This window comes from Coenobita brevimanus, chromosome 98, assembly GCF_032717465.1.
Source record: "Coenobita brevimanus isolate Jiangsu-jjx chromosome 98, ASM3271746v2, whole genome shotgun sequence".
NCBI classification, from domain to species: Eukaryota; Metazoa; Arthropoda; class Malacostraca; order Decapoda; family Coenobitidae; genus Coenobita; species Coenobita brevimanus.
The window spans coordinates 35,711,668-35,724,310 of record NC_137051.1 but is presented as its reverse complement, the minus strand read 5'-3'; the positions used below and the strand labels follow the sequence as shown (position 1 = coordinate 35,724,310).

Genomic DNA, 12,643 nt, shown 5'->3' with positions numbered 1-12,643 from the left:
GCGGCGGCTTAATCGGTAGAGAGGTGGCTTGCGGTCCTACCGGACCCAGGTTCAAATCCCCGCTGGGGCAGGGAACTGTTTAAGGATTTGAATTTCAATACGGCAGACTTTACCGATCTACCAGAAGACCCGCCGACATGTCATAAAAATACCTCCGCTAATACCAATACACCGGTCCTGTATGAGACAGCCGTAGCATGTATTCAATATGGACGGTGGGTGTTAGCGCCGAAGTGGTGACATGTAGAGGTGTACGATATGTAGGAGGACTACTGGGCCTTGGGAGCAGGCTGAAAAGCCTATGTCCAGAGTCGAGCACATTAAAAAAAAAAAAAAAAAAAAAGTGATGTCACTGAACACTGCTTATGATTTGGGCTGGTGACTTCATTGGATATATGTTTTTAACTTCATATATCTTGGAAGATTTTTTTTTCTCTTCGAGGAGTAAATAGTGATTGTTTCTAGACCTTTCACAACAAGAAGCCTAAGTTAAGCTAGATAAGTCCAGCTGGCAGTAATCAGAATAATTAAAGATACTATTTTATTGGCAGCATTCAGCATGTATTTGTTAATGGTTAACTGTATACAGAATTATTTGAAAAGCAATAATCACAGTAATATTTTACTGATTATGATCTTATCCTCACCAGAGTTGTGTCATTTTCACGACCAGTGAGGTTCCAGGATGTGTACATAGGCAGATGTGCTGACCTGCCTCCCATTGCCATGCAGGGGATGGAGAGTGATATGAAGGTATGGTATGATACAGTACAAGGTACGTTATGTATGGACATGTAGTGTCCTTATCTATGGAGGTGCAGACAAGGAGCCTACATGAGGTGGCACTGTGCATCCTAGATAGAGTAGCTGCAGTGTCCATCCTGGAGGCAAGCCTCCTCATATTTTTCTTCACTTTGAATGGGAAGGATTCTGGTCTGTTCAGCCACACAGAACCAGGTAAAACAACAACAACAATGGTGTCTATGAATTAATAGGAAAGGAGTCTGACTGTTGCTGTTTAAGATCTTCTGTGTTATCAGAATATAAAATTTTAGGAATGCAAAATACTTACAGCCCCATTCATCTACATACTTATTTATGTTTCAGTATTCCTGAACTAATGATGTACTAAGAGATATAAAAAGGCACATGTATACTTGTACTTAAATACATACTCTACATTTTGAAGCCGGGCATAAGTGCTAGTAACACAGTGTGAGTGAAGTGGAGGGAATAGTAGTGCCCAGTACAAACTTGTACTTGACAAAAGTATAACACATTCCTCAAGTCACAGATACACATGGGTAGACAGCTGAATGAATATCTCTTGGTACAGGTGGTCCTTGATGTACGGTATATCAGGAATGTGTTTGAAAGCATCGCCACTTTTTCCTTACATAAAATACTGTAAATTCGGGAACTGGCAGATCAGCCATGTAGGTATCAGTGAAACTCTTAGTGTTATTATTTTTTTAATACAGTATACAGTACTTAGGAACTAACAGTAAAATAATGAGGCCTTGTTGTACATTAAAAACAGGAGAGTGACACAGTCTACTGGTGTATGGTAAATGGCAAGGAACAGTTAAAAAAAAAAAAAGTTATCCCTTAATAGCCTGTCAGGGGAAAAGACTGAAGTAACTTGAGACAGTGCATGAGGATTGGATGGTTGGTTAAATCTATCTATCTTTAGCCCGACGCCCTAATCCCGCAAAAGGTGGCCGCAGACAAAATGCCTCCAAGTTGCTCAGTCACCCACCATTTGCCTACCCTCCCCCTAACTCACTCCTCCCTCCCTCATATACCTCTCAACTCCATCCCTCCACCTCATCCTCGGTCTTCCCCTCCCTCTCCCTCCCTCCACCTGACCTACATACACCGTCTTAGTCAGTCTTTCATTCTCCATTCTCTCCACATGTCCAAACCACCTCAGTGTATTTCTCCTAATCTTCTCAACCACATCCACTTCCACCCCACAACGTTCCTTCACTTCTTCCTCTGTCAGCCTGTCCTCTATGTCACTCCACGTGCTCCTCTCAAGTAACTCATTTCCACTGCTCTCACTCTTGACTTGTTCCCCTCTAGCAGGGTCCATGCCTCGCTTCCATACATCAGGGTAGGGATCACAATACAGTGCCCTCGCGTCCAACACGGTAATATTGTCATGCATGGGTCCCGTGTTGGACCAAAAAGGTGTTGGACAAACAATAGAGCTTATGGGGAAAAATGAATTATGTCAGCAACCCTTGGAAAAGTCACCCTAAATACCTACCATATACCTATACATATATTGGTACTGTTGTAATTATAATAAATGGTACTGTGCTATGAATGATAACTAACCTTTTAGGATAGTGTTGGTGGGCTTGCTGGGAATGGAAGGTGGTATCCAAGGCTGTAGGTAGTCCTACTGGGTCCCCGGAGGATGGCTGCTAGCGTCACTAGCGGGTAATGGCTGCTGCTCCTCCTCAACCTCCCTCATAAATCCTTCGAAATCACACTCAGAATCACTATCTTCGTCCACAGCCATGGAAGGTCCTGCTTCTGCCTGTCCTAGCACTCTGTAAGCCTTCATTGCTGCCAGGATCTTGTCTTGTTTTTTTTTATGGTCCTCACGTTGGCTTCATTCATGTCGTAGGCCTTGGCAATGTCAACTTTCCTCTCCCCTTTCTTCTTCCTCTCGATGCTTTCTAGCTTGGTGGCCTGAGGGAGGTGCCGACGCTTCTTGGGGTTCTCAGAAGGCTTCCTAGGCATTGTGAGCAGGGTAAAATGCAGTAACAAGGGCAGAAAATGCAGCAAGAAAAAAGCACCTTCCAATGCGAATTATGCAACTGAGTGGTGCTGTGGCGGAAGAAATTTAAACAAAACATCACGTGACAGCAGAAGCATTTTTAATTGGGTGGCATCACGATCACATCACGATAGCGGGCGGGGAAGGCTACTTGATCTGAAGTTTTCATTGGCTATCATCATCATGGGAATGTCCAGTATGACCATGTTGGACCGGGAGTGATTGTGCTAGAGGTGAACTCTGAGGATTTTGCCCACTTCTCGGAGCTCTGTGCGTGTTATGCTAACACACTCGTGTTGCAGTAATTAAATCGTATTAAATAATACTAATTATTTGCTCTCCGTGCTGGACGTGAATCGTGCTGGACTAACGCGCGTTGGACGCAAGGGTACTGTACTATTATTCAGTGACTTCTTAACTTCCATACTCACCTCTCTATTTCTTATCACTGCTTTCAGTGAACCAACAACCTTCCTTCCCTGCTGTACCCTTTCAAGCACTTCATCCCCAAAAGTTCCATCCTTACTCATCACACTGCCCAAGTACTTGAATGCACTCACATTCTTCATATCCTCACCATCCAACCTCACTGTGCATTCTGTGACTTCATTCCTCTCAAACACCATAGCTTTACTCTTGTTTACATTAACTTACAGATTCCTCTTCCTACACAGTCTCCCAAATTCATTCACCAAACCTTGCAACTCCCATTCATCTTCACTCAACAATACTGTATCATCAGCAAACAGCAACACCAGAATCTTCATCATATTGTTATCTGGATATGTCACAGTTCTGTGTTGAAAGTGTGTTTATGTATGTTGCTGCTAGTATGATTCATAGTGGGGTTAATTTCTGATGAAACCATTGAAAATGAGCAAGTTTAAAGAGGTGTGAGATGGCTGAGTGAGTCAGAATCAGTATTGAGTTTCATACAGAGGAATCGTAGTGGATGATAATTTAAAGGATAATTTTTACCATGGTATAGGATGGTGTGAGAAGAGAGTTGTTGATCTGTACAGTGGTGGACTAATGAGTGAAAATAGGATTAGAGGTGAATGTGCAGAAAAATAAAAGTTATGACTTATCATTAATCTGAATCCAGGATTGTGGGGAGGAGATTTGAGCTGAAAATACAGAGGAGGGTAAATTTTCTGTGTTTATTGGTTAAGGTAATGATATAGTTTGAGGAATCTAACAGAACATGTTGTTGTTGATGATGTTGCATAACCCTGGACTGCATGGCTGAACAGACCTATCAATCACAGGTAAGCTACTGTCCCTCTGGGATCGTCACATAGGTTTCTTCCACAGTTAATGTTATGTTTACATCTTGGTGTGGCATGTGCTGTGCAGTCTCCATTATGTGTGTGTTATGGTGTGTGGGCTTATTTTACAAGTGGGGCATTTGTCATCTGTGACTTCACCCTGCCTGAACCTAAACTAGAAACTTAGGAGGGCTGGGTGATGTCCTGATCAAAGACTGTCTAGGTGAACTTGATTACCTGTGTGTAGGGATACCTCTGATGGGTGTATTTCAGTAAGGGGATCTTATACTGTAATTCAGTATTCTGATCAAGGTGCCATATTGCCCTGCAAGTGAAATGAGTATGTTGGTGCTTCTTTATTGCTAATGTTGGAGTGTCTGAAATTGGAATGTTGTTGAAGAGGGTCTGGTAATGTTTGTGTGGTGATTGTTTTCTGTGGATGGTGATTGTTTTATGTGCCTAATTGTGTTGTGAGGCACTGTCATATAGTAAGAGGGGTGCTATGTTTTAGCATAGACTGCCATGTAGAATTGTGTACCCTTTATACCAAGATAGCCTCTAATAGGGGACTTTACATTCAGTTTCAGTATGTAAGTGAGCAGCGGGAGTCATTTTGATGCTGCCAATGATGATACATAAAGGCAAAGTTCTGTATGGTCTGCGAGTTAGTTTAGTGGGTATTAGATGGAATGGGGGTCCGTGCCAGGATCACTGATCTGATATATTGTTTATACAGTAGGGAAAGTATGTGTGTGTGTGTGTGTGTGTGTGTGTGTGTGTGTGTGTGTGTTTTAATGTCCAAATTCTGTCCCTGTAAGTGCCCTGAGTGCATTGTGTCTGTCACTATATAACTCCAAATATCCTGGAGGGTGTGTGATGCATGGGTGCAATGTTAAGTTTGATGTTAGGTGAGTACTTATGCTCACAGTTCTTGATGATGATGACTGCAGTAGTGTGTTTGACTGGAACAATTGGATGATCCAAGAGGAATGCCTGTGAAGTCATTAACTAGAATTCTTGTTTGGTTGGAGGATTGTGGCAAATAATCCCACCTCCCTGCCATGTAGTTTCTGGTGAGATGTAGTTTTTGTGCTACTTATTCATTGTATTCAGTGGAGCCCTATATATTGCATAAATAGATAGATAGATAGGTAGATACATAGATAGATATACCAGTATATCAGGTACATATATAAAATATTCTATGAACAGGCACTTTATACAGTACAGTGTCAGTTCCTAACAGTTCAGTAACTTTAAAATTAGGTAGATGATGAGGGCATTTTGGTAAGCAGAATGGCATCTTGAAAAGTAAATTGTTTCTATGTGCTGCATCTTCAGAAATAAAGGTATTGCCCTAGATACAATCATGATGTTCTACCTGTTGTCCTTGCTTATTAGAAACAAATTTCAATGAATGGAAGCCAAGGAGTGCAAGGAGAGGAATAAATAGACTGATAACACTGAAGGATAAAGGCCCTCTTCTGTCTTTCTTTCCTTCATTTTCTTTCCTTTTCTTTCTGCCTATGGGTGACTATTCTCTGAGTAACAAGCCAAATAGTTTCCTGTACATTAGGGAGCATTTTCTATGCTGGGTGGTAACCATATAACCAAATTGTGGCTTCTGGTGGTTTAGTGGGTAAATAAGGCACCTTAATTGGATTTAGCCAGTGTAGGTTTATATCCAAGGGGTGGTTGGGGTTTATTGCTCATGTAATGCCACTCAGGGATGAGTGAGGTTGGTCACTCTCATCTTAAATGTCAGGACCAACTTGCCTAGCCCTGGGCTTCTACATTCCTCATGGGGCAGCACAAGATTAGATGATGATGATGATGATGATAAAGGCACAGTCACATGGGCGTTTATCCTGGCAGAATATCACCGATGATGTACTGCCACACTGATATCAGGAGAATTTACAGCCAGATTTGGTTACACAGGCAGCATTTTGTCCTGAGAAGATTACCTAAACGTTGAAGAAGGCTTGTACTATCCCTGCCACTGTATACAGTTGAATACAGCTAATGCATCAGCATATAGAACATGAATAATTTCTGTACCGGCATTAAAAAGTCACAGTTGCAGCATCAGTAGCCACCTTGAAACCCAGTACTGTATTGCCGTGATTCAGCAACAAAAGATGAGCATGATTGTACTGTCAGTATCATGGCAATTCTGTACTGTCAAATATCATGGCAGTTCTTGCCAAGTTTTGAAGGTTTTGCATTGAGTTGGTGTTTTTTATATTATTCAGGTGTGATAAATGCCTGTGTCATTGCACATCAGAACAATAACGTCCAGGACAGGGAAATGAGATGAAGTAATGACCACATTTAAAAGGCAGAAAAACAAAATGGATAGGTCACATTTTTTATACACCAGGCAGATAGTCATGATAAATGAGAGGCAAACCAGAGATAGAGTAAGAAGTAGAGGTAGGCAGAGAATAAAGGTTAAGTGATTGAATCTTTAAGTATAAATGGCTAGGATGGACCAGGTTAATAGTCTGTAAGTCAGATTGGGAGAAGTATATATACAGTAATCCCTTAATTCACACGAACTTTTTTCACGCGATTTCGGTTATCCACGAATTTTTCTGTACAATAATTAAAACATAAAATTATAGTATTCAAATAAATAATTTTAATATGAGAAATAAATAAAATATAAAAATGCCTACCCGCAGCCCGTGCGCATACGTGTGTGTGTGTGTGTGTGGGTGGGTGGGTGGATGGATGGGTGAGAAGTCGGTCTACCGCGCACCACACAGTCAGTTTGAATCCGACGCTTGAGCCATGCGTGACTTGCGAATCGTTATTTGTGGCTTATTTTTCCGCCTTCCAGTGATCGCTTGCCTGGCTTGCCAACATGGGGCCTAAGCGTAGTGCTAGTGATGCATGTTGTAACACACCAAAGCGGGCTCGTAAAGTGGTGTCGCTGACAGAGGAAGTTAAAGTGTTGGACAAACTTAGGAAAGGAATGTCGGCGAGTGCTGTTGGTCGTATGTTTGGTTTCAGGGCAATTCGCTGTCACAACAGTGACAAGACAATTCGCCATCAGGACTTTTCGCCGTCAGGATGGTTCCCCGTCATTTATTTACATACCAGTTTATTTAGCAAGTAGTGCACACTAGTTTTTTACTTATATGAGTTTTAAAAGTCCCCTGAAAATTAGTTTTTAAAGTATTAATTAATAAATAATAAGTATATTTTTAGAATGATGGGGAATCATCCAGGGTGCGAATTGTCCTGACAGGGAATTGTCCGTGTTTTGATGGTGAATTGACGTGACGGCGAATTCTCGGAACCGTAAGTTTGGGGTGAATGTGTCAACTGTTTGTACAATGAAGAAGGCAGAATGTAGCATACGGGAGGTAGAGAGGGCTAGTGCACCAGATTGTGCTAAAGTGTCTCCACCTATGCCTGTGCTTGTCAGCTTTCAGTAAGTGTTAAATTTCTTACATTTTTGTTGCATTTCATACTTTATGCCAGGTTATTAGATGTATGTAGTGCATAAACAGTATTATTCAGATGTAATACTCTTAATACACATGCGTAATTACGTGCACACATGCGCAGAACGTATACGCGAATTTACCACATACGCAAAGGGTCTGGGAACATAACCCTCGCATGAATTAAGGGATTACTGTATATCATTCATTTTGAGTGCTCACTTACCTTAAATTATACTCTGATTAGATGTCTGTAGTTGGCACTTTTAATAATTATTCCTTGAATGTACATCATACATGCTTGCTCTTATAGCACTGTTATTTTCCAGGAGATCCATGCATGCCTTCCACCAACCCAGCACACAGTAGAATACAAAGCTCTTAAGTTTGGAGACCGCTCAGACTCACACGTACGTGTCCCCCTCAGTCCCAGAACCTTCAAGAAGAACTTTAATGTGTCCTTTGAGTTTCGCACTTATTACCCCAATGGCCTCTTCTTCTTGGCTTCGGTAAGTTGGAGTAATTTTCTCAAGAAGTGGATTGCAAAGCTGAGAAGAGTAATGCTTGATTGTACACACTTGAGTAGCTCTTGATTGACAAAAAATGGTAATTTAATGTATTTATAAATGAGCTCATATGCAGTGATGTTCAACAGGAGCTAGTCATCTCAACTTCATTTCTTAGTCTTCTCTATCATAACCTGCCCACCCACCCTCTTTCTGTGACACTCCTACCCTAAGTCAGTGACTCTGTAGCAAATTCAAAACTCTTCGCAGCTTGTCATGTCACAAACCAAACCCAGCATTATTTATTGGGACCTCTTGTGGGGGGGGGGGGTGCAATGAATAATATTTCTTTCCCAAAAAACTCTGCAGGGGTGGGTGGGACAATCAAAGGTGTCATTTTTGTTGTTTATATAATACTGTTCACATGCATATTATAGAAGAAATTTGTGCAGTAGTGATGATGATGATGGTGGTAATAAAGATAATGCAGTAGCTGATGCCTTGTTGTCTGCAGTAAATGTTTAACTAAGCATGTTCGTATTGTTGGAAAAGTATACAGTGTAGGTGTTCTTTTCATATAGCATTTCTCTCAATATAGAACACAAGAAAGAAGAGAACACAGAGTGTATCAGTGCAACTGCGTAATGGACGAGTCAGTTTGGTGATCAAGAAGGACAGCAAGAAAGGAATGAAGGACATCGAGGCCATGTCACATCCTGGACTTAATACTGGGCAGTGGAAAAAAGTAAGCTGAAAACTATACAGTTCTTATTGTGCATGTTTTTATGTGCATCATGAGGTACTGGGTATATGGGATCATTATGAGCTTATTTTGTTGTTGTTGTTTTGCTTAGAAAAAGTTTTGAATAACTGTTGCCACACCGATACTGCTTGACCATCATTGTCTTCACAGCGTGTATTGGCCTTGCTCATCCACAACCCCATCACCTATCATTATCCCATCCTATCCTATCCACTCTTTTCATCCAGCCCACCATTTTTCTTTTACCCACCCCTTTTGAAATTTACAAGCAAAATCTAAAATTTAAGTCTTCCCAACACCAGTGCTGGTCATCATACAATGCCCATCTTCACAGAGCATAATCATTCTCCTCTGTCCTACCATCCACAGCCACCAAATATATGCCCCACCTACTACTTCTCTCCCACCCAGTTCATTTTTTTGCCTTCTCCTGCCTTCTCTGTTAGCTGTAATATCTGTGTTTATGGGATATCTATGTATTGTACAGTATTTGTATCAGTCCATATAAGGTCATCTTCAGGATTGGACCATCTGTTTGGACAGTGAGTATGAGTGATTGCCAGATTGTAAGGTAATAATACTATGTTATTTTTCCAGTCCTGAAAAATCACCAATTCAGGAAACCTAAAAAATGGATGATGATATCCAAATGTAAGTTTGTATGTATGTGCTGTTCTGTGACAGAATTGCAGTGCTAAAGAGATGCAGAACCCAGCCAATGGTGAAATATACTACACTTTTTTGAACACATGTTAATAATTTATCCATTCATCCATCATCCATTATCCTTCCATCCATCCATCCATCATCCAATCCTACTTTGCCCCATAAGGAGTGCATGAGCCTGGGGCTAAGCAGTTGGTTCCGACATTTAAGATGAGAGTGACCACCCTCACTCATCCCTGAGTGGCATTACATGAGCAATCAACCCCAACCACTCCTTGGATATAAACCCTCACTGGCTCAATCCGATCGGAGCGCAACAATTACTCACTAAACCACTAGGCACTAAAATTTGGTTATATGGTTACCACCCAGCATAGAAAATGGTTTCCTGGTGTATAGGAAACCATTTGGCTTGTCACTCAGTGTAGAGTCACCCACAGGCAGAAGGAAGAGGAAAGAATGAAGGAACGAAAGACAGAAGAGGAAGTGTAAAGAAACCCATAGGCAGAAGGACAAGGAAAGAATGAAGGAAAGGAAGACAGAAGAGGATGGAAGGAAAGAAAGATGGAGAAGAGGAAAGGGCAGACACCCGAGAGCAGCACTACATCGAGTGAGTGGATGGTGAGCGCCCCCACCTACCACAAATACATCCATTATCAGTAATAATAAATTAATGAATGGTCAGAGAGGTGGAAAAGTAGATGTACTGGGGTATATCGGTACTAGTATACAGTACACAGATGATATGGTCATAGTTAACCCATGGATTGCAAGCCACAACTCCGGCTGGATAGTGTCACGTTGTGAGCCATAGCTTGGGCTGTGCTGGCCGTTCATCACCGCTAACTACTTCACCCCTACCCAAACTTACACATGGTGCTACACAAAGACGGAGAGAGAGAGAGAGATTTTTTCCTTTTCACCAGATGATGCCCTAGATGTTCATCTTCAGGTTTATGATAAACAAACAAACAAACAAGAAAAGTTATTCATTTTTTAACTACTCCCCTATGTAAAATTATGCATGGCCCTATGCAAAGAGGGAGAGAGAGAGATTGTTTCTTTTCACCAGATGATGCCCTGGATGTTTATCTTCACATGTATAATAAAAAAAAAAAAAAAAAAAAAAAATCATTTTTTTTGCACACCACGGGATGGGAAAAAAAAAGGTAATTGCGCAATCCACGGGTTAATAAAAGACTGACTCCATGAATGTATGTATAACAGTGAAATGGAAGCAGGAGTGAGATTGTTGGAGAAGGGGGAAAGATGTTTGCCAGAAAACAGACGTATGATTAAAAGACTGCATTGGAGCCAGAAAAACATTGCTTGAGTATCATTTATTCTAGCCATTTGAAATAAATTTTTTATTTATCAACAATTAATTTTTTATGTTTGAATATGATCTTGGTAGTAGAGCATAATGCAGAGTAATTAGTGTTGTCTAGTCATCTCGTATTCAGAGTGTAATGTTGTTCATATCCACAGGTGACAATAGAAAAGATACGAAAACGTTTGCGTCTCTTCATAGACAACCAGATGGTGAAAAAAATTAAAGCACCACGCAGGATGAATGTTGGACGGGAGCTGTTTCTTGGAGGACTACCAACAAACGTAGATGGCTCCATAATTTGGCAGGTAGAGGATGCTGATGCCTCTTGTTTATGCACTGCCAAATACAGTATTACTAGTTTAGTGAAAATGTTGAAGTATGCAAACTTTTTCTCTTTCTTTATCCTCAGTCTGTAACAGCGGTTTGTTGTAAAAGTATTGTATACAAACTATTCACATACTGTACTCCGATTTATTTGTATATGTATTATAAGTTGATTCTCAGGTATATTTCACCACTATATTTCATAATCATGACTACAGTATAGAATAGACTAATAACTACAGTACAGTAATTTTTTACTGTCATGCAAATTTCACATGAAAATGTAGACTGACATTCTTTCTGTAGCCTTTAAAGATATTTATTGTAATCTTTCCCAGATAACTCAATAATTTTGTGGCTATTAGTAATCTTGCATTACAGTAGTCACAAACTCACATCACAGCCATGTGGTATTTCATTTCTGCATAGAGGATAAAAAGAAGCTATTCACTTTAATCATAGGATCCAAGTCTTACTAAAAATTCCTATTAGCAACTTAATAATCTGTTGCACTTTTCCCTATCTCAGTCACAGGAAATTGAGCCCCTTCGTGGATGTTTGCGTAACCTTCACATAAATGGGGAAGAATATGAGATCCCAAGCACAAGGAGGCTGGATCAGATTGTTGGTGTGGGCCAGTGCTTTGCCAATGTCCAACCTGGCTCTTACTTCCCAGGCGATGCATATGCTATCTATAGTAAGTGACATCTTGTATTGCAAGTATAGTAAGTCAAGGGATATTGTTTTTTTTTTTTTTTTTTTTTTTTTTTTTTTAACAGAAGAATTACTTTTTGAGGTATCATTTCTGCCTCTAGTGCTGATTTGCCACTTCTTCCAATATAGATGACCAAATAACTGTATGAAAATGTGATAGTTTGGAACATATATCATACTTAAAACAAGAAGTGCCTGTTGATGGGTGAGTGACTCATATGAGGAGCAGTTATTTTTATTCTCTTAGAGTATGGTGTATCATACATGCCACGCTTTATATTTATGACAAGTAATAATGCCATAGTTAGCTCATAATTATCTAATCACTCACAGGTAATGACTTTAATGTGGGACCTTTACTGGAGCTGAGACTAGAATTCCGGACATGGGAGTTAAATGGGATTATGCTGAGTGTGGCAGATCCAAGAGGCACCTCCCTGTCTCTTGAGTTGGTCAATGGTGCTGTGAGTATTGTTTAAGACCACTGACTGTAATCGTGTACTGCGCTTCTGACTGAAGGAAACTGCAGTTCTTTGATACATGTACCCTCAGTAATAATACTGAATAACAGATTCCATCACAAGAATTTGTAACTTTTACAGATCTGCAGAAGCAATCATTGTTCTACTGAAGGCCATATTATAGTTGTTGTTCATAGTTTGTCTGCCACCTCTGTTATAAGAAATAGTTGGAAGTTCAGAGAAAATCACTGGAGTGAATGGCAAATACTTACCTGTATCATCACAGCATTTCGCACTTATATCTTGTATGACATACAGTATATTTTTACATTTTGTTGCGCATCATATAGTATATTCTATTT

The 12,643-nt window shown here is 40.4% G+C and overlaps 1 protein-coding gene across 1 annotated transcript in view; it reads left to right on the top strand.

The window, feature by feature from the left end:
* The window catches only part of LOC145414031 (uncharacterized), a 182,201-nt gene that overhangs the window by 167,642 nt on the left and 1,916 nt on the right, over window positions 1-12,643 (top strand). The window contains exons 40-45 of the mRNA XM_080283597.1: window positions 651-753; window positions 7,844-8,023; window positions 8,619-8,765; window positions 10,938-11,087; window positions 11,641-11,803; window positions 12,154-12,284. Coding sequence (XP_080139723.1) covers window positions 651-753; window positions 7,844-8,023; window positions 8,619-8,765; window positions 10,938-11,087; window positions 11,641-11,803; window positions 12,154-12,284 — 874 coding nt within the window. The remainder of the gene's footprint in view (window positions 1-650; window positions 754-7,843; window positions 8,024-8,618; window positions 8,766-10,937; window positions 11,088-11,640; window positions 11,804-12,153; window positions 12,285-12,643) is intronic.